The sequence below is a fragment of the Accipiter gentilis genome, chromosome 30 (genome assembly GCF_929443795.1).
Source record: "Accipiter gentilis chromosome 30, bAccGen1.1, whole genome shotgun sequence".
Taxonomy (NCBI): Eukaryota; Metazoa; Chordata; class Aves; order Accipitriformes; family Accipitridae; genus Astur; species Astur gentilis.
In genome coordinates, this window is record NC_064909.1 from 15,005,737 (window position 1) to 15,029,255 (window position 23,519).

Sequence of the window (23,519 nt, forward strand, 5' to 3'; positions counted from 1 at the left end):
ATAGCAAACCAGTACTCAATGAGAATCAAAAATACCAATACACATTAAGAACACTGGATGTCTCTAGAAATCCTGAAAAGTACCCTGATTGAGGGGTCAGGTGTTTCGGTTTTGTTTCCTTAAAAAAAAAAAGGCAAGCCAAGTCAGCAAGTTTCTGTATGTCATAGATAACACGAAAATAAGTTTGCTTGTTAGGAATTGCATTTACACATATGGCAGTCAAGTTGAGGTTCACTATTAAGAAGCAGTAATTAGGCAGATAAAACACCTAAATAATTAACATGGCTAGAGGCTGAATCATTATTAGAAACAAGACTTACTGACTTTTATGCGTAAACATTTGAAGTTTTTCCATCTCTGTATTTGAACAATCTTTTTAAAAAAGAGAGAGAGAGAGACTCTTACCAGCTTCCTGTGAATTTAATACTTCTAAGGCATGCATCATGGCACTTGCGAAGACGTTGGCATCTTCTTTGCTGCCAAAATTCAGACCATACACCTGCCTAGCATCACGCCACTGGTGGAAGGTCTGTGTAGCCTGATTGTACTTCAGCCCTTTCGGAATGGCACAATTTATTACCACCTAAAAATCATTAAGAAAACCCACTTATATTTAAAATTACTGTTTCATCACAAGTTTCAGCTTCACGTAGATTTTATTGCTTAACCACATGGGTTAATTCAAGACCCATAATCTGTAAGATCACAATGTTGAAGCACACAACCATTTCAATTTTAATTCCAATGCCGCATGAAATCAGCGATGAGAATACACAAGGGGACTAATGAGATATTTTGTATCATCTTTTGTAGCTTAAGCATTCTCATTTCAAAAGATGCAGTAATGTTTCATAACAGCAATGTAGTAGTATCAACAGTTCTGACTTTTAGTAGCAGAGTACTTGACATGAATATGCATTTGGATTTCAGAAACTCAGTTTTCCATTAAGTTCACAGAGTGCTTTTTAGAATCTTTTTTTAACCAAGTTATCACGTCTCTGTGGCTGCTGCACCCCTTAGCTTGCAATGCTTTCAGTAGCAGTTTATGTGGACTTCTATGCATCACAAGGAATCATTTTGCAAGATCATGATGGCTCACAAAAAAGGTGATAAATTCTAGCCAGTAGGACAACCTTTTTTTACAAGCCATCCACTAAGAGGATCCCATTGCACACAGATAACTGTAGCCTCTCACCTTTTTGACTGAATAATGGGAGAAAAAAACAACAACAACACATTTGTTCTCAGATAAATGCACAGAGACCATTTATTACGTGGAATAATTATTTAATGACAAATCACATGGGAGATTATCAGTCTATGCTTCATGTGTGTAATAAATGATGAAGAACAGACCAGAAGAACTTTATGAAATGCTGGGAGAGAGGGAAACAGATACAGAAGCCTTCCTCAAACAAAGCTTAGATTTTTTAACCCCACCCCAAGTATCACAAGGCAGAGCATATTTCAAAACAGAATGCTAAGTTTGCCTTTTAATCAAGATCTAATAACTTCATCAAGGAAATTAAAATGTAATCCTTGTTCCTGCCTTCTCACTCTCGAAGAGGTTGATGATCAGCATTACCAAATGTTAGAAGGTTTTTTGAATGAAGTGATCTGAGGAAATGAGATATCATGCATCCAACTTTTCATAATACAGGAAGAGCTACAAGAGAACTGCTGGTACCTACACAGACTGCAACTAACAGCATAGAGTAGGGAAGAAGAAAAGTTTTTAGGTTGTCACTTTGCCTTAAAGAAAATGAGATGACTTCTGTGTACACCAGTAGCCTTTATACCTATTTGTAGGAAGGAAAGGTAGGAGTTCACAAGGACTATTGCCTTGGAGCTATGTAAAGTGCTTAGTTTATGGGGGAAAAGCTATAATACAGTTTTGCTACTTCAGTTATAAAAGAAAATTAAACTTATTATTTACAGTTCCCATAATTTTACTGAAGACATATTTCTTCATGTTAAAAAAAAAAATCAAATCACAAAAATAGCTTAAAATTCCTATTCCAAATTTTCAGATATTTGCTTACCTGATGATCCTGAATCTTTCTGCCCACTACTCTGAATGTGTTGTTGCCTGTGTGATGATATATATGAACTCTGCTGAATCCAGTTGATCCACCAGCCGGTACCCATTTCTTATTGGCATCATCGTAGACCATTACAGCAGCTCGTGCTTGGCAGATACTCTGTTCACTGTTAAAATACAAGTATTTTAGAGTAGAACATAAAACTACTTATGGTAAATGATCATCTTTTTGGTTAACTTTTTTTAATTCAAAATGTTAAAGCAATACTTGCAACTTGCTGAAACATGCACCTTTTAAAATACAAAACTGCTATCATTTTAACATTTTGCTTAAAGGTGTTTCTTCTGAAAAGCTGTGGTCAAGACAAACAGGCCTAACTACAAATGAATGAGACCAAGAAGAGATTTGCTTGTCCTTTTTTTGCACTTTTTCCTTCCTTTCTCCTCACCACCAACCATTAATTTTAATTAAATGCCATAACCATACACAAAGTCTTCTGCAAGGACTGAAGAACAAAGAATCTGGAGTTGTACTAGCTTCATATAGTTTACATTTTCCAGTGGCAATTACTTCTACAAGAAATGAGGATCGGAATGCCCTTGCTCCTTTTAACATATATAGAAGAAAACACACACATGGGATAAAGTGCAGCACAAAAAATTCACCTGCTCATAACTGAAACACTTTTTGGTTTTGACATATTTCACAAAGTTGACACCTAGATGTAATATTTTCTCCCCGAGAAAAGGTTTTATTGTTTACTGAAAAGTGCAATTTCATCAGGAGATTGCTATCAGTAGCTAATCCTGATTATGGCAGTCATTTGGAAGTTAAGGTACAGCCTAAAGTTAAAAGGGAGCGCATATCATGAATGTCATCATACAAGAAACACAAGAAAGCAGAACACACCATAAACACACTATTTATTAGGAGAGGAGAGGGTGATACTACGGAAGTTGTCTCTACAGGAAATGTCCAGATGCAGACAGGAAATAAAAATAGAAAGGAATGATTTCTTATCAGTAAGTCAAATTCTCTGAACATACCACTCCAGCACATCCAACATTACAGAAAGCACATGATGCCTGGCTTGCAAGGAATGTGGCCTGCTGTTTGGTAAACTGAGAAGACTGAAGAGACATGCATTCTTCATAAATTACAAAGGAAAGTAATGAAATATTTCTTCATATTTTATGAAGGAGGGAGAAGATGACACCCCACCCCCCCCACACCCCTACCCAGTCTTTCTTTGGGGTTTTTTGTGGGTTTTTACTGGTCAGTTGGGGGTGGTGTTGTTTGTTTGTTGGGGTGAGGTTTTTTTTTAAAGACCATGCTGAATTTCCCAGTATCTTATTTCCATCTTCCAGCACAAGAAAATACAGCAGTGTATCCAGCTGTTTTGTTAACTTTCAATACTTTTTGAGAAAACATAGCATCAATTTCTATCACACTTTCCATGGCATGCCAACAATTAGAAAAGTGCTCAAAACTGGGATGCTTTTCAAGGCTAGGGGAGAAGAGGGAATACCGAGTTCACGTCTCTCATGCACGTGAGAGATTCAAGATCAGATGAAGAAATATATTCTTCATTTTAAAAATGCATGTGTTCTAGTCTCACCATCTATTCAACAACTAGATCAGAACGTGATAACAACCTCTAATTAGAACACCCTTTTTCTAGCCAGAAATTAGTTCAATACACGGATAGTAAAATTATAACATAAATATATACAGTGCTTCTTTTCTAAGCATAGTTTACAGTTTAGACCGAAAGGACTGCATTTGATCCAAGAAGTAAAATTAGATGGCAAAGAAAATAAAACTGGTTACAAGTTTCAGGTGTTTCACAGTCCCATTAAAAACATGCCAAGGGTAAATAAGAAGGTTCCCTCATCTGAGATGAGGACAATGCAAGAACCTTCTGGATTTCTTTATTTTTAGAGTATCTTGGCACACGGCTATATCAAAGTTCAAACCTAGAAACACTCTGTACTGCTCACAAAGTACATGACAAACAGTAGAAGTTTTTCTAAAATGCATAACAGTATTACAGAAAAGTTGGAAAATTTCTGAACCCGAAACAAGTTTTTGCTACATTTGAATTTGGATTAATCACAGGCATGATAAAACCATGGGTGACAGGACCTAGACACTGATTTGGAAGCAGAGCCATGTGGTTTGCAGAGTTCTTGCCAAAAAATAACTTCACCTCAATCATGTGTCAGACAGATAGAAAAATCATTTAGATTCTATTAAAAATTGAGACTATGAGTATAAGCTAATATGTTCCAATTACAATGAAGGTAGAACCAGAATGACTGAGTAATGGTACAGTGATCAGAAGACTTAATTAGTAGGACAGACCATGAAGTTCAGATGTTCTTATTCAGAGCATTCTCACTCTTTGCCCTGCCACGGTCTTTCCACAGGCCTAAGTTTTATGAAAGTTTTTACTTTATTTTATTTAACATAACAAGAAAAAACCCTAATCATTTTAGAACTATTTGGTATTCAAGTGGCACAATTAATAAGTGCAAATAAGATGACCTTGAGTAGAATTTCTAGCTTTTCTTTTAACAACTGTTAAACTATTTTTAGTTCCACTTCTCAGGCTATGCCTTATAACTGGAAATATTACACAAGTCTAGATCTCAAATATTTCATGCTCCATTTAAAATAAAATTATTTTCTTAATAGCAGGGGATTATTCTTACCTATATAAAGACATGAGATGATTCACATACTTTAAAAAATGACAAATACAAACAATTTCCAGTTGACCTATTCAATCACTACACAATAAGCCTTCTGCCTTCATTTCACACAAATCCTATAACTAAAATGTTAACGTTCCAGGTCTATAATTTTCATATCCAGGTACCAATCTGAAGGTGACATATTCCCCTCCTGCCAACAGTTCACACCACCCATCACTTTGTTTATCAGACTGCAGCAGTAAAATGGAAAATGAAAGAAATTAAACCATCACAGTGTGCTAGCTTTTTTCCAGGGTTCAATAATTGTGCTTTACTAGATGTAGGGGAGAATAATTCAATTTCTTTCTCTTAGTAAGAAGTTCTGCACTCTAAAGTGATTACATTCTGTTTTGAAGAAAAGCATGAAGGCATGAGCTTTAGCAAAGAAGATTTTTTATGTCTGCTCTTCAATGACCATTTGATAGTTTAATATTTGATATAATATACAGTATATGACAGCAATTAGACACCATAAAGCAAGTATTTAAGCCTCAAAAAAAATTCACTTTTAAAAAATAAGATGCATAACTGAACTCCGCTAACTTCAAAGGGCTACACCAAATTGAAAATCATGCTGTTAGCTCATGACTGTATCTTTGACAGGTCCAATGAAAAACAAGATCTAGTTTTCTTTCCATGATCCACCTTTTCCCAGAAAAATACCGAGTTTAACATATAGACTGTTACTAGAACCTGAGCCAGTGCCCTTTGAATTCTTCTACAAATATATATGAACTTAAACTTCAGTTCAAAGGAACAAGAGCCAAGTGAATCAGAACAGTATCATTTATCATATTTCTCGCTTTTCAAGCTTATTACGCTTCCCTGCTGTACTTCTAACAGGAAACAGGTCTTCACTGATCTCAGTATTTATACACGAGCTCTTCACAGTCCACAGGGCTTTCTGTAATGCACATGTCCCTTAGACTGCAGGAACTGACCATAAGATGTTAGGATGACTTACTTCATTCGCTGCACCAGAATCACTTTGGTCTGATCACAAACACTTTTTTTTTAAACAGACATTACTATAGCACTAGTGGGAAATAAACAAATTGTTTACAGTTGCAAGAAAAGAAAAAGGGTCTTCATCTATTTGCCATGTCATTAGGCCTTCAAAAGAATCCTACCGCGTTTACTTGCCTATCTACAAATTTTCCTTTTTCTGGTGTGCTGTACTGGTGTAAGGGTTCCAGACACCATTACACTTGAATTAGCCTGCACCTTCCCAACATGAGAGCTCATTAGGGGATGCAGGAGAGTGAGCGAAGGGATCCATCTCCAGCTTCAAATGCTACTGCCAGAATGCACAGCTGCTCAAAGAACTGATTGCTGATTTATTAGGGCAGTGGGTTGCAGAACTAAAGTGACAATCTAAAGCATTAACTAAGAAAAATTCAGAAATTGTCTGTTCCCAAGTAAACTTACCAAACTAAGTATATTAAATTATATGCAGAAAACAGAAAATTCATAAAAAGGAACATTCATGCAAAACAGTACTTAACAAACCTGAGGAAACAAAGTGTACAAGCTCTCTTCCCAAAATGTAAAGCTTGACAAATACCTAGATAAATATATGTTAGGAGGACTTCTTCTCTAGACAAAGACGTAAGGCTCTGATTGTTAAAGCCAACCATTATTCTGGATAAGTCCACCTACAGCAATACCATATAAAGCCAAAGACAGGGTGGTTGGTTTTTATTTGAGGTGGAAGAGTGGGGGGAGGTCTGGCACTCAAAAGACTCAAACAAAAAACCACAGTAGTAATGAATCATAAGTATAAGATTATTCTTATGGGAGAATATACTTTCCTCCTCCAGTGATGAGATCATACAGAAAGCTCAAAAACCATAGCAAACTGAACCCTAACAGACATCATTCTTTTGCCCAGATGGAATGTGTTCATTCTTTCTCATCCCAAGTTCTTAAGCTCAATGCACAGTGACACCAATGCACAGTCTGCTGACTCAAGCCTTTTTTTTCTCTCCCCCAAAAGTGGATGCTTGGTTTTCCTCTCTCAAGAACTAAAAAGGATAAACAGACTTAAATGATCAAACTCATACAGAAAACAGCATGACTGCAGCCACAGAAAAGATCATTTAAATATACTAACAAGAGCAAGAAAAACCTGCAATTGCTCTGATTCTCAACCTTTAGTATTTTTGTCAGTGATGTAACAATGAGGTTTTTTGAAAATCGTATCCCACTACCGCTTTTTCTGGTGATTCAGGGGTTTTGGGGTTTTTTTTTTTGCTATGTTCTCAATTTACAGAAACATAACAATATGTTCTTAAATGTGCAGTCTTTGTGGGACAGAAGGAATGGAAAGAGACGCTGATTCATCAAATGCCTGTTTAGGATTTTCAAACCATGTGGCACAAAGCTAGAAAGAAACTCCAAACATTTCCAATACTAACATCTCAAAATACACATTTTTAAAAAGCAGTTAAATACTGGTCCAGATATGAAGTTTTACATCTTGGTGGTGGTGTTTTGTAAAATGGTTTTCCTTGCTTGTTCCTGAACCCCGGCTGGCACATCACAGTGAAAATGCTTGTTCTCCGCTTCACTAATAAAAAAAAACAAAACCAACCAATGAACAACAAAAAAAACCCCCACAACATACTGAGTACTGTAACCCTACTTTCTATTAACTAAAACAAACACTTTGTAGACAAAGTTGTCATGTGTTCTAAGCTGCTTATTCAGCTTAACTCAATACTTAAGCTACTCGGTAGCATCTTAAAGTTAACATAAAAATGTTTCCAATGCCCTCAAATATGCTCCTCACACCATGGTCTGCTGACAGCCAGACTGAACTCAACTGCATAGATTAATATTTATTTTGGGGAGTAGGTGAAGGGGTTTGGATTTGTTGGCGGGGGTGTGTGTGTGTGTGTACGTTGATGTGAGTCGGTAGAGGGGAAGAATTTTGGGTCACTTCAGTTTTTAACTCATAATCCACTCCTTTAATTTTACTCATTTTTTTTTGAACTTTAGCACTTTAGCCAAAAGCAAATCTCAGAGGAAGCCGAGTACAACAATTACCATCTCCTCCTGCCAACTGGACTGGCATCCATGCCACCAACAGGACATCATGAAAAAATACAATCCACTGGGGCTCAGCAAGGGTTAACATAGTAGTTCTTAAAATAAACTAATTTCCTCTGTAACTCATCCTCAGTTGAAAGGTGATAACCTCAACTTTTTCTGCATTACGAAAACCTAGCTGAATACACTGCTGCAGGGGAACATTATGTGGTTGGTACAGCAGAAGGAACTACGCCACGCTATGCTACTTGCATCCAACTTCAAATGATGTGGCTTGTCCACTCCAACACTTCAGCTAGCACAGAATTTATCTGCTATTCAGGTTTTAGAATAAGACATTGAGACCAGCTGATTTATCTGACTGGTCTTCATACAGATTCTTCTTCAGACACTGTAACTGGTTGTTGATTTCCTCTAGCAGGTCAAACTCAAACAAGAGCTGCTCTTCAAATGGGAGGTGAATGCAGAGGGAGTAGTTCCAGATTGCTTCACTAATAGCTCTCCTGCTAATTGAGTTAGTACTTGCCTGTGCCTAGAAAACTTTTGATTGATAACTGATTGATTCATCTCTCCCACTTTTTTTGTCTCTGATAACTGAGAGATTCATTCATCTCTCCTACTTTTTTGTCTCTGATAACCAAGGGATTCATTCATCTCTCCCACTTTTTCGTCTCTGATAACCAAGGGATTCATTCATCTCTCCCACTTTTTCTTCTCATGAATTAGTCAGAATACAGATTAGCTGCAACATCAGAAACCAAAGGGAAATCCTGCATGGGAAAGTCCCAACTAGAAATAAAACTCCTACAGCTAAGGAGCAGGGGAAACTGAATCTAAACGCGTATTAATAGCTGGCAAACGAACAGTGCTTTGCTTTCAGCACAGAAGTCCGCAACACTCCATTCCAGAGTTTTAGTTTGTACACAGTTTATTGAAGCTAAACTTTCTTTGCTCAATGAACACTTTCCAGTGAAAGAAAATTGCTTTTCATCTCATATATAAAAGCATTTAACATTAATTTAATAGCAATTTGCTCTTGGAGCAAGTGCAATTTACAAAATAAATTTCTCTTGTTGCTCTGAATCTGTTCCTTCACAATTTTGCAGTTGTAGCTTGTTCCATAGCAGCAGGTGAATTTCAAACAGGTGAAGGAAATCATTGCAGGACACTCAAGCACAAAAAGAAACATTATTTAGAACAGCAGCTTGATGACAAATGAAAGTCTACTTTTCACATAGCACTACCAATTTATAAGCCCCAGCTTTCCCAACATTGTTCCACATGCCATATTTAACCTAAGAGTATTTCATACAACGGACAAAGTAATTTTGAGTTGGCAATTCAGTATTGTCTCTAGGTTTGTCGTATGCTGATTCACATAAAAATTCACCTATCCCCTCAAAGGGAATCAGGAATATCTAAGAGAGAGTATAATGACAGTCAAACCAAGAAATAGTAACAGTACAGAGACGAACATCAACAAAAACAAAGGATTGATTGGAATTAATAGCAGCGGACTGAAATAATGGATTTTGAACACCATTAATCCAGTTATATTAATGATAGCTACCCATATATATAATATGCTACAATATATATTACTGTACATAAATGACTAATTATACTTAGTTACAATCTCCATCCTAAACTTAAATTCATAAATACTCTCTCAAGATAACCTTCCAATTTTCATCTGAAAATGAAGATGATATTAAGATACCTAGCACGTATACGTTTCAGGCAAGGAACTATTTAACCAGTACAAGAAGTCACTTCTCAAATCTTAAACTAAAGAGGCTGTATGATTACCCCAAACCAGGTATCAGTTTTCAAACAGGAAAAGAAACTAAAATCATTTAATACACAAAGGAAGGGGCGTTTCTTAAGCAATTACTTCAGCAGACAAAAGGAATGACCATTTGCTGTCTTGCTTTTTAAAACAAAGAATAAAATTCTTAACTTTTGTCATCTACAGTATACACCGCCTTCTATAAAACCAGAGCTGCTCAAAACTATTACCCAAAAAAGCCATGATCCAACTCAGGACTTCATCTCCATCACTTAATCTTCCATAGGTTACCTGCTAGCCTTGATTTTTTTTTTCCTTTACTTGTCTGTATTACTGTACTATGGGGGAACTTGGTAGTGGATATCTGCCCGGCCATTATTTTTATACTGGTGAAACAAAGTCTTACATTTAGACTCCATAGAACCATGAAATAAGATAATTTGGTTTATGCTTCCTCCATGTACCCATCCATATTCTTGGTTTCTTTTATCCTCTTACACAGGGTGTTCTCTTAGACATGGCATTTTTTGTAATTTATACAGATATTTTTCCTGAAAATACTACGCTTTTATAATCAAATCCATTTTCCACTGATTCTTCAAACATCTTTCTCAAGGGCATTTACTACTTTACTTATACTAAAAGGTTATGCAGAATCTATGCAGTAATTTAAATAGATTACATTTCCTCAATGCAGATATGATACAGTGGCATTACTGCAGCAAAACCTTTGGCTTGCAAGGCTAATATTGCCTGGATAGTAATTTTACAACAGTAAAAAAGGAGCAGAATATTCTTACCATGATCTCTCATCCATCTCAAGACAGATTTTTATCAAAAATCAGTTTCTTGGTTTGTCTACCTTTTGACAAAGCTAACGGAAAACAAGCTCTACAGCACAATCTGGGAATGAACCAATTAGTAAGCACCAGGGTACGCTGCAATTGAACTAAGCTAACAGCAACAAAATCAATACCTGTACTGAATAGGAACAATCGTGACAGGTCTAAAAATTCAAATCTTTTAACTTAAAGGTCTTAAAGACCAGGGCCAAACTCTAGCCAGATACATTACTTCTTTCCTACCAATAGTCTATTTTTGATGGTTCATTTTTCTCCTTGTTACAATTCCATGAATCTGAGCCCATTTGCACTATGGAAAGCCTTTTTAAGTGGACATGAAAAACAACATCATCTTCAGCAACTAGACTGACAGTTGATGACTTCCTATGAAAAACCAACTTAATACACACTTCCTATCTTCTATACATATTGTAACAAAATGTGACCTTATTATGTTATTTCTTAAGCTTTTGACACATGGTACAAATCACAGCTTTCAGAGTCCAGATTCCCCGGGCAATCTGAGATCCTGAACACCCACTGCAACAGAATCAGTCATTACATTACCATCTCTGCGGATCATGTAACTCATTTTACTTTCAGATAAACAATGTCCAACTCCTCCTCGAACAGTGAGATAGTAGCATTTTTACATTACCTGTTTAATGTAATGGCTGCCTCTGATGTAGAGCTATGTAAAGGGAACGTGGCTGATCTTAGATTGAGAGATTATAACCCTGGTGTTAATACATGAATATGCAATTCACAGTTCATTACAAGAAAGATTCTTCTATGAAGTGTCTTTCTAAAACTTAATCTCGCCTAAAAAATATGAAAATAAAAATCATATTTTGTTAATTGAGCACTTTTTTTAAACACCACATTGACATTAACATGAATTAATCAAGGAAAATGTGGTTCCACTGCAGATGAGAGGCAGGTTATCTAGCAGCAAAGGACACAGAAAACGCTACACGTATTTGCTTTGGTCTCTGCTGGCAAGTTTGTTGACTTCCCAGGTCTGCATGAGTACTGGAGTACTGTGGTAGAGGAAAATTATGTTAGGGGCCCCAGTTAGATAAATTGGATACAGACAACCTATTGAATTGAATAGTATGCACCCAACAAGGGTGGAGCTAGCTAGGTGGTGACATCATGAGGCCACTCTAACATCTTTACAAGGTGATCAAGACAAGTTCCTGACAGTTGGAAAAAGGCAAATGTTGTGACCATCCTCCAGCAGTGCAAGAACCAAGATATGGGAAGCCAGAGGCTCAAAGGGTTGCAGAAAGCAGTTTGACTTCTAACTGGTAAGCTGTTACTGGCGAATTTCTCAGGGGTCAATACCGGCTCTGATGCTGTTTAATGTCCTTGATAATGATCAGGAAAATGGGATGGAATGGAACTTCAGCAATCCTATGGATGGTTCTCCCTAAATTGGGATAGATTGATATGCTGGACAGTAGAGCTGTTCAGAGGTGTCTCAGCAGGTTGGACAAACCAGCTGACAGAAACCTCAAGAAATTCAAAGGCAAGAGCAAAAACTTGCACCTGGGACAAAATAACTACAAAGCTGCAGAAGGTGATTATTCCCCCTCTATTCAGACCACATCTGGCATACTGTGCCCAGTTTTGAGCTCCCCAACAGAAGAAAATACTTTGACAAATTGGAACAAATCAAAAAGAAAACCATTAAGGGGGCTAGAGAAAAAGATGCATGAGGAACAGCCAAGACAGCTGTGTTTGTTCAGTCTTAAGCTAAGGCAGGAACGTAACTACCATTCTCAACTACTCAACAGGTCATTACAGAGAATACAGAGTCAGAGTCTTTTCAAAAGTGCAGTACAGAGGGATGAGAGGTAATGGTCAAAAGTTGCAGAAAAGGAGCTTTCAACCAGGTAAGAAAAAGTTGCACCAAGAAAGCAGTGAAACACTGGGACAGGCTGCCCAGAGGAGCTGTGGAATCTCCATCCTTGGAGACTTCAAAATGCAACTGGACAAGGCCCTGGACATCCTGACCTAACTTAGAGGATGGCCCCTTCTGAGCAGGGGACTGGAACAGATGAACTCCAAGAACTCCCACCTTGACTAAGTCATTCTATGGCTCTAGAAGAAATAAAATTCCTTTGAGAAGATCCCACTGAACTGCAGACATATCATAAGTACCTTACTTATGACAATCACTGCCCTAGCACCTCATTTTATTGGAATGTTCTTCCCCAAAAAACCAACATGCATTTCACACTTGAAGTTTCAACCAGCCTCTCCTTCTGTAGCCTATAAAGAAAGATCTTAAACACTAATAGTAGTTCTAATGTTCAATGTCTAAAAGTAACAGGTTTAAATAAACTATAGTATTTATATCACTGACATGTACTACTGAATAAGTGTCTGAATATTTAAAATAGCATTTTACTAAGCTATTTTAGATTTTTATGATTGGCAGAGTAACTCACTGAATTTGATTGTGAAAGAGAAACAAAACATTACAGTTTTCAACTATGGATGGAATTAGGGAGAGCAAAACAAAAACCATTGAACTCAAGGACTTGGTAAGTAAAGATCCAAGAGAAAGCAGACCTCTCAGTATGTTCCTTTCTAGATCAAACCAACCAAGTTTTCAGTGTTCACCAGCTCTTCCTAAACTTTTCATCATTCTTACTACTATTAAGAAAACCAAAATACCCCATGAAACTATTAGACGTATAGTGAAGTGAGACAGAGAAATTTGAGCACATTACTTCGACCCAGACACTGCTCAAAGTGGGAGGATTACTCCAAACATCTTACATGCAATACTTACATAATCCTAATGTGGGCCCCTCACCTCCTCCCTTTTTTTCAAGCACCCAGCGGATGCATAGACGGGAATCAAATTCAGTACTCCCACTGGAGTAAGGCACAAAAAGTAAAATGTGGTTTTAAAAAAAAGCAGGTGACATTGTTTTCCATGTAGAGGAAAACAAAGAAGAAAAAAGCTTTAAGAATAAATTTTGGTCAAACATTAGACAAAATTAATTATAACTGTAGTTATGCTCCAGAACAGTTAACAAAGGAGTTGCTAGAATCCCCTTTCATGTGAGATTCTTTTTCAGAAAAGATGAGACAAACACCTGTCAAGGCTGATCACGGTATTACTCACTTCCTTCCTCCAAGATAACACTAATTGATTAGATCAGTCCAACTTTCCTGTATGCCAAAGCTCTTCACATCTTCCCCTTCCTTCTGTCAGCATGCAATACTTTCCCTTTTCATGTCTACTGTGCTACCTGCTGCAACCACCCAGCTCTTTCACCTCCTGTCTCCCTCCCTCCCTCCACTACTTTATGCTTTCTTGCCCCAGCGATTGCCCCTACTTCACTCACTCCACAGCCCTTGGTTAACATGACCCACTCCTCAAATCCCCTAATCCCAGAGAGGTGCCGTTCTCACTCCTCCAGGTGAGGCCACCTCTCCTCATAACCAAATCCACTAACTCCTGCTCCTCACCTCTGTCACTGCTTCTCCACCTCTGCCTCATCACACACCTCCCACTAGCAGCAAAAGGAGCTGTACCTGTGCTGCTTTCTGAACTGCCCCTGAACCAAGCCGCGCCGCGCAGCGCGCCTTAGAGGCACAGATTGCATGGAGACCTGCACCTTGTTTGTTTGCATGGAGAAAATATTCACTAGAGGTGCCTCTCCCCAATTTAGAAACAATGGACAAGAAAAGGCCCATTTCAAAATACAGTATTCTTTCTCTGTATGCTTCAAACACTCACCCGATTTATGGCCTGCCAGAAAAAGAAATGTAAAAACTGACAATGACTAGCCTGTGTTTTCACACAGAAGTAGCTCACTGGGCACAGAATTTATCATGAAGTTCACAAGAAAGCCATGGAAAAATTCAAAACTGAACAAACTTAATACTAGCCTTAAAAACAGTGGCTTCTTTGACACAGCAATCGATACTTACTAAACACTGCAGAAGACAGGTGTCATCATACCTTTTTACAAAACTGAGATACTGAAGTGATTAACTTTTTCTGAAACAAAGAAAAAACTGCATCTCCAATTAAAAACCCTGGCTTCATCACCATAACATTGTGCAACTAAATATTTCAGTACTCACAAATATTGTGCCTGGTGAGTCAGCACAGATGCACCTTGCTCACCTAGAAGGCCACCCTTCACTAAATAAACTAAATTCAGTTTTTAGTTTGAACAGCAGTGCTTCATAAGCATCCTAGTCTCCTTTCTACCACATAACCAACCAGCCCAGTGAATACCTCAAAAGTAGAGAGCATCCTACTCAAATGATTTAATTTCCAAGCAATGATCCTAGATGACACTTCCTAAACATTACAGATGTGCTTATGACTATGACAAAGATTCTTCTCCTAAAGACTATTAGCATTTTGTAAAGCCATTACAAAATTAGAACAACCAGAGTAGTAAATTTTTTTCAGTAACTTGAAACTAACATTTTTATAGGCAACTACAAAACCAGCAGAGTACGTGTTAGTAATCCTAATACTCTGAAAAGGTATACAAATATCTAGCACAAAGCTATTTTCTATTCTTCACAAAAAGCAGCAAAGACAAAGCAACACCTCAATTTTCTCAAGTTAATCTTGAAAACTTTCTGTTCCCTAAAATAAATATACTGCTAAAAGCTTAGTCTTGTGCTGTATTAATTCTACTCCATCTTATTCTTCTTTAGAAAGCAGTACATGTATTCTTAAGCATATGCAAGAGGCAACAATTCTCTCTACTTGAAAGACTTAAAAGACAAGTTTCCTAACCTGGCACTTTACCACAGCAGCTAGTAAACTGTTCTAATATTCAGGCCAGTTCCTTGTTCACACACACATACATTTTCAATACACACACTTCACATTTTTAGATTTGATATCAATTATACACAAAAATTACCTTTAAAAAAACCAGGAAATATTAGAAATAAGAATAACTGATAATACTAAATTAACAAGTTGTAGAAATCTCCTAAATAGAAAAAAATTAGGCTAAATTAATGCTAAACAATCTTATAATTTTCAGTAATTATTTCTGAGACAACAAAAAGTGAAAAACATCATGGCAAAATTACCTATGGTTGGTCAACAAGACAAAAAGACGCAGCCTTCTGTGGAACAAGCCTCATTTCTTGCATACTCTCCACCCAACAAAGCACATAAGATTGATTCATGAATTTCTGAAATCTCTTAACAGGTCTGTACTACAAAATACTTCAAATATAAACACACCTCTTGACAATATTGTCCTTATTTCTGAGGGCTCCAGGATAAGGCAAAGTTATGGGCCTTATTCAAGAAACTCTAAGCAAGTGAATTCTTCAGCCACCCAAGACCAGTCACGGTGTAGTAAGCAAACACTGATCTGTAAACGTTACTCTAGCTTCCTTGTACAGGAAGATCTAATGAGCATTCTCATGTTGTGTACTCAGTATAGACATCTATGATAACAAAGGAATACTAAATTTCCACTTACACGTCTATCTACAGTAGTGCTCTACTCCCCTTTTTGAGCATAGGTTTCCACATACAAATTCCAGCACAATTCAAGGAGAGGTTATCATCATCAAGTTGACGCAACCTGGAAGCATTCTGCTTCCACTTCAATTATGGTTTATTTATATTTGCCTTTGAACACCAAGTTATCACCTATATTAAAATATGAATTCAACTTTCATGCCAAACTACTGCACTTACTGAATAGCATATTTTTCTTTCACTCTTCTCTTCTTTGATCTAAATTACTTTTTGGCAAGTCTAATTCAGCCTTATTTTGAATAACTCTGATTTCTTTCCCACATCATTTAATCTCTAAATATCACTTTTTAAATGAGTGATTATTTTTTCACTCCTCCTATAACCTACTTAATAACAATATCCTTCTTGAAGTGGTTACTCACACAGCTATTTCAGAAGCCCTTTTTCCGAGTTTTACTTCAAGTCAGTCAAGAATTTAGCCTCTAACGTGAAGAAAGTCCTGATTCCACCCTACAGACCCCAATTCCTCACTTCTTCCAGCAATTTTTACTAACACACTTCACTCAAGGTACTAAGGCTTATCTTTAAAATCTAGTCCCTTAGGTATAAACCCACTTACATACACTATTCTATTAAATGCAGCTCTAAATTAACCTATAACCATTCAGACCTGTGATTATTTTCCCTATCAATATCTTTCTTACAGTCCTATTTAACAGCAAAAAAATTCGCAAATTTCCCAAAGTCTGAAGTTTGGCTTCATCAGCTAATGATTTTGATGACAAGTTAGTGAAGCTGGTTTGATCTTAAAATTCTACCAATGTTTTATGGTAGCCATGCTTGATTTAAAAAGGAAATCCTTTTTCAGGAGCTGGTGGAGGGATTCAGATAATTCTGTCCTGTAATATATGTGCTACTGTAATTCTAACAGAAGGGACAAGTTACTTTTACATTAACGAGGCTATAAGCAAAATGCTTGAAGTGTTCTACTCTTCCTCTCCAAACCAGGAGCCAAAGAACAGCACAAACAGGAATACGAAAATCAATGCTAGAATTCACTGCACAAGTATTTTGAGTCTCGGTGACCCACTTTTAACACCAACAGACAATTGCAGTAACTAACTCAAACTAGTTAATAATTAACATTAACATTTGTGCATTCATTACATCTAATGCTCTGTCCTAGAAAAAGGGATGATCTAGATGCACCATGAACCATGGAGTAGAAGCTGTTCGATTTTCTCAGTGTCAGCTATTTCATGCTTCTCTTACAATAAAAATTAAGCAGCTACAGTGAAGTGGCAGTAAGCACGCAGCCCTTGAACAGAAGTGTATCAATGCAGATGTGTGCTCTAGACACTTGTCTGAAGGGGTTTTATCCATGCAGAGTAGCTAGTATAAATGGACATTTGAATTGGCATCTCAGTAACACAAAAATTATTTTTCAACATATCTTGCCTCTCTGAAATATGTCTATTATCAAAAACTCCACAAAAATGGTTACCCTGTGAAAAAAAAACCAAACACAAAGAGCAGTCTTACTCCAGAGCAGACAACACACACATCTAAGAAATGACTAAATTATGATGCAAGTTCATGAAAGTTATAAAATCGATCAACATCATCATCATGGCATTACACACTTTGTTTTTCCAGAAAGCAGCTCTTCTAGTATTTCAAGCCTCTTGGCAATGTAATTATTGCCTAAGAATGCAATAGTTTATTTCCTGCATTTTTGGATGTTTTGTTTGCTAGCTTCTTAAACATTGCCACTGAGATCCGCCTTCACACCAGAAAAACGGTTACCAAGTTAAACCGTGAGAAACTGTTTGCCTTGGTTTCCTGGTCTCAATTCCTAGGCAATTCAGCTGTCCCTCCAGTTGTTACCTCAGCTTTGCAAATACTCATGTTTTGAAACAAAACCTGAATTTTAAGGCTGGAAAGTCAACTCTGTTTCACAATAACTTTAATCTTAAATATGCTATCTGTTAAACACTAAGATCTACAGACATAGCCACGTTCACCTGAAGAACTTCTGTAACAATACCACCTACCTCTACCCCCAAGTTTTAGAACAAACTGCATCACACCTACTGGTGATAGAAGCAAAAGGAGATTGTACTTTCCAAGAGAACTTTCACATTTTAAAACTTTCCCAGACATGACAATTCATACCTTTAAGCATAGCCGCATGAATAAGCACAAATAACTATTCAACAAATCCAAACCTCTACACGTGAATTTCAATCTGGGCACAAGACTTGACTCCAGAGTGGATTCATCTGCAACAACATTACTCAAAAGAAAAAAGCCAATGGATTTTATATTTTCATATGTTATAATACATATAATACATATAATACATAATGCATTATATTAAAAAAAATCCATGGTATAAGTCTTTTATACACAATGGTATTATCAGCACTACTCGGAAAGTCCCTTAAAGTTCTGACAAAAATATTTTTTCCTTTTAGGGCTGGGAGAAAAAGTAGTTACTAGCTTCCTTTACTAAAAAAACAGGAAAATAGAAGTTTTTGAAACAGCAATAAGATCAAAAAACCTGATCTAATAAGAGTGCATTTATTACATTACTATCAAAACTGGAAGATATGTTTAGACCCTTTTTCTAGCATTAGTTTTAAACGAGATGTCAGTTTTTCTACTGCCTCCTCTTTGAAGAGTGTAACTTACTATACCTTCTAACACTGAAAGCCCAGTATTTAAACCAAAAGCACTACATAGTTTACTACTATTTTGTACTTAATTTTTCTGCTAATCTTTTCTTACCTAAGTTTCTTCAGTGAATCATTACATAAGCAAATACGTCTCATTAAATTGAAGGTATGAATTCAGTCCAGAAAGCACCAATACAAACAGCCCAAACAGAACCGCAGCTCTAGCCAATTAAGGATTTTATTCTGTGGTTTAATATTAAAAGTATTAAAAATACATCAGAGGAATAAAAAGCTAGAGACCTATACCAATCACTACTTTCCAACAGGAAAAAAAAAAAATTAAAAAAATCATTTGTAAGCTCCAACTGGAAAAAGAATATTTAAAAGCATGATTATGTATTCATTGATTATTTGTGCTAATAGATTATTTAGTGGAGTAACTATAACACAAAGGTGAGTTGAAGAATGATTTTGCTCACGCTAGAAAATTAAGACTCCTTATCAGCATATCCATTGTTTAGGTTTGTGCTAACTGCAAGTGCCAGAAAGCTTTATCTGAACAAGGATTTTCACTAGTTCAGCTAATCCAGCAGTAATTATCAGAAAATGCTATTTTAAAGTATAAAAGCAGCACAATCCAGCTGGCATCCCATGGGCCTCTTTCATTGTACAAGATGGCTGTCATGGAGCTAGAAATTTAACGTGGCTTTCATTACTGTAGATCAACAGTCCAACCACTGTATTATCTTTCTTCCCCAGCTATAACTTCATTTTAGAAACCACCTTTTCCAGGCAATCTTGCATTATTTTAATTGGCATTTTAATTTATTATGTTACTGTCTACAACAGTCATTTAAGTGCTAAGATATCTTCAGCTTCACACCACAGGACAAACTTCTGCTATTTACAGCATTTACTACCAGGGTGGGTTTTTCCAGTGTCATGACACCCTCCTAACAGGTACATTCAGAAGTTTAATCTTTAAACCACACAGGGACTGTCTTGCATCTTGCCTCTTAACAGAAAGTTTGGGAATCCTACTCTCTAACCAGGGCCTTTAGGTACTGCTTGCAAATGAAGAGTTTTAAGGCAGTTTCAGGTTTTTCATTTGGGTTTTGGTTTGGTTTGGGTTGGTGGGGTTGTTTTTTTTAAAGTCAAGCTGTAGTCATACACAACTATGCTGTACCGCACACATCAGTTTGATAACACCAGCTACACACTTAACAAGACTTAGTTATCTTCAATTTTTACCTGCCCCACAAAAGCACTCTTAGTTAAGCAATGCACCTGACAAGGGGCTTAACACGATATTGCGTTTTTAAACTAGCTACGCATTCATATTCTGGAATATATTATGTGATTAGGTGCAAAATTAAGGTAAGCAAACAAAAAAGGCAGACTGCACTACCAACCTTAGATATTTATTTTGTGGGGACCCAGAGAAAAGAAGTTTTATTATTATCAACTTTATGCCATATGTGGGCATATGCTACAACCACAGTTCAGTTAGCTGGTCCTTGATACAGTATAATCCATTTTCCATGTATGCATGTTCAATTGTGCAAATCCACTTTTTAAAAAGCATGTGATAAAATGTAACAATAACATTTGGTTAATGTAAAATGAAACAAAGTCAATGGAACTTAGTTTACACTTCTGCATGCATAAAATAAAAAGGTAATGTTCCAGAAAACACTAACAAGCTTATTATAGACTTCAGAAAATTATATACTTTAAACTTTTTTCCATTATGACCTTTATTCTCCCATACATCAGCATATTAGTTTGGGGGGTTTTGTTTTGTTTTTAAAGTTTATCATTATCTTTAAAAGCAAAAAGGTAAACTGCTTGTTCTCCCTCCTCCTATGTACAAAGAACAGCACTCACTGCATCTATGAAGTACCTAAGGGCTGTGAGTCATTTGTTTTGGAAAAAAAACTCCCAAAGGCTATCAAGAAAGACTGTTGAGATAAAGCTTTTCAAGACTTACATCAGGGTTTCCCAGACACTACATGTACCAATGAGTGCAGACTAATCATATTTTGTCAGATCGCACACTACTTCTGAATCCATCTACCCACGTGGCAGGGAGGATAATGTAAGCATAAATTATTGGAAGCACATGCTACTCCATGCAGCTCTTCTGCTTCTGCATCCTCACACAGGTTGCTTCAGAAGTGCTTCATGGCTTTTTACAAAACTAAAATTAAGACAAATGGACTCATACGAAGCAAAAACAAGCAGGGGGGACTCAAGGTTCTGATTGCCAGCAGTGAGTGAACAAAGAGAAAGCTACAGAAAGGCTGTTTCAAGCCGTAAGAGACAAGAAGCCCCAGCAAACTGGCTAGCTACCCCATCAGCACAATCTACTGAATAATCCAAAATTCTGGTTTGGTTTAGAAACCAGTTACTTCAGCTTTTATTCCAGCCATCAAAGGCTGCCAGTGACCTAGGGAGTCTAATCAACTTCAGGCATTTTTAAAAACAGTAGTTTGAATGTCAGTAGCCATTTTCGTTATGATACTCTGTCAGACTAACAGCATCATCTGCACTCAAAGCAGAAAACAAAGTTTATTTAAATCTAGATATGGCAACACAGCTCCCCTCACTAGCAGGGACATCAGACAATGTTCTTTAACAACTAATATCTGTTAAATTTAGTAGACAGATGTTCACAGGAGAATGAATTCTTAAGAGAACCCCAAAACCAACACAAAAAGCCCAAAACTTTGATAGTCACTTTAAAGAAAATACCCAAATGAAAAAAATACAATAATAAGTACCAGCATGCAGTCTTACCTCTTCCTGCCTAACAATGGTCAGAAAAGCAGTCAACATATTTTAAGTGAGCATTCAAAGCAACTGGAAAAGTCTGGGCATGGACCCAATACTATTCACAATTCCTCACAAGCCACAGCGTACAGTGGGACCCACCATGAGCACCAGTGTTTCATTCACCTCGACAGCTAAAGAAACAGCTAGAAAAGCCTTCAAAGGGGTGAGGCAGCATCCTGAACTACCCAGAACTACTGTTGCATCAGGTAAAGACATTCAGCTTATGGAGCAGATTCATGAAAATACAAATCAAGTTTTTTATATAGCAGCATAAGGCAATAGGGAATACATTTATACAAAGTTTAAAAAAAAGAATTGTATAAAAACCCCAGATGTATAAAGCAGAGTTTCTTAACCTCCATTAAGTAACCAGCATTCATACTGTAAGATCTAGAGATGTTAACACTGGCTTAGCCAAAACAATTCAAATAGTGTCATTACTGCCAAGAGCAAGAGCTTCCTACTGAGGGGCAAATCTACCCTAAAGCATGAAAAACATACTCATAAAAACTAAAGATTCCCAGTTACCTGTGGAATGTAAGATTTAGCAATTTACAATCTTTTCTGTGACAAATCTAATGAGTAGCTTGTCATGAAATAGTGCATACTGAAAAAAAAAAAGTTGTAACTGCTAGTGGTCATTTGGGAACTGTTTGTAACAATCTGGCTCAGGTAACACAGGCACGTAACAAGACTAGATGCAAAGTACTACGTTGCTACGAGGAAGGACAAGAGATCACATAGAGGAGACAGCCACTACCTTTCATCATTACCCAACTTACTCCGGGCAGAGGGGAGCACTGCATACTAAGTATATAGTTTTATATGGTTTTGATATATAAAGCATTACCATATAAATAATGAGTAAAATGGAAGTAGATGTAAAATCTAAAGGATAAGGAAAAAAGTAACTTCAATTAGCTTTCCAAAAACATAAGCACAAAGTAACATGCTTTGGACTACAGCAGACATACAAATTGGAAAAAACACCTGGAAGGCAGAAGTGCTACAAAAAAAGACATGGTGGCTAAAAAATAAGAGAGCAAAGCATTCGAAAAGGAAGAAACCTGAGAATGTACTAACAACATCCTCCATAAACAACAATGAGTAACAGGAAAATTCCCCTCACAGTAACAGCAATGAAATACTAGAACAGACTATTTAGAAATATTGTGAAATCTCACAGAAGATCCTGAAAAAGTTAAACACGTCAGGGTAAGTTTATCTGATTCTTGCTTCTCAGCTCAGTACTGTGGGAGCGTCCCTGTGCGTAGGCAGCCCTGCAACCGCCAGGGCATACTTCCAGGCAGAAGTTGCAAGGACCCCTTTCTGACAGCTCCGCAGGGAGGGACAGAGCCCCGATGTTCAGATCCCCCGCTGCAGCAATGCAAGTCAGCGACTTCGCATCCCAGCCCACTCGGCTCGCAGGTATAGGCTGCGGATGAACCCTGCCACAGAAGAGACCGATGCTGGCTCTGTGCAAAGTAAGGTCAACATCCAGCAGAGTTACTGAATGTATTGCAGCACTTAGTAGGTGCTGCTTTTATCGTTTTCAGATCAGCAGGCTGCTGTTTCAGAAGGTATGGAGTAAGAATCAATCAGCCAAATGAATCTGGTTCAGATGTTCCCAGACCACAGCTCCAGTCCCATGTCTTAGAAACACCGAAAGAGCATGCATAACTTTATTAGGATCTGAAGCCACAGCTCAACTAATTTGCAATTACAGCACCAGCTGGTGGCCTGAAACACTGTGCCGTGTCATTTGAGCCTCTGCATCACAGCCCTCAGTATCCATGGCAGTAAAAAACATGGATGCCCAGAATATCCCAACTTCCTTTAACATTCAAGAGACTAAGTTATGTGCAAGAAATCAACTGAGCAAGGATCTAAACACTTGCACTTACATTAGTAGTTTAGGAAATGGAAAAGGGTCTTAAAAAACACACACTGAATTCAGAATACTTCCTCAACACAAGTGAGAGACAGCTTTAATATCCTTAGAAGTGTTCTTACTGTTTTTTCTCACCCTTCTCCA

The 23,519-nt window shown here is 37.2% G+C and overlaps 1 protein-coding gene across 3 annotated transcripts in view; it reads right to left on the reverse strand.

The window, feature by feature from the left end:
* The window catches only part of ENAH (ENAH actin regulator), a 100,698-nt gene that overhangs the window by 50,309 nt on the left and 26,870 nt on the right, over nucleotides 1–23,519 (reverse strand). For all 3 annotated transcript variants that reach the window (XM_049833676.1, XM_049833677.1, XM_049833678.1), the window contains exons 2-3: nucleotides 2,043–2,208; nucleotides 406–583 (exon numbers count right to left, since the gene is read on the reverse strand). In XM_049833676.1, the coding sequence (XP_049689633.1) occupies nucleotides 406–583; nucleotides 2,043–2,208 (344 nt within the window). The remainder of the gene's footprint in view (nucleotides 1–405; nucleotides 584–2,042; nucleotides 2,209–23,519) is intronic.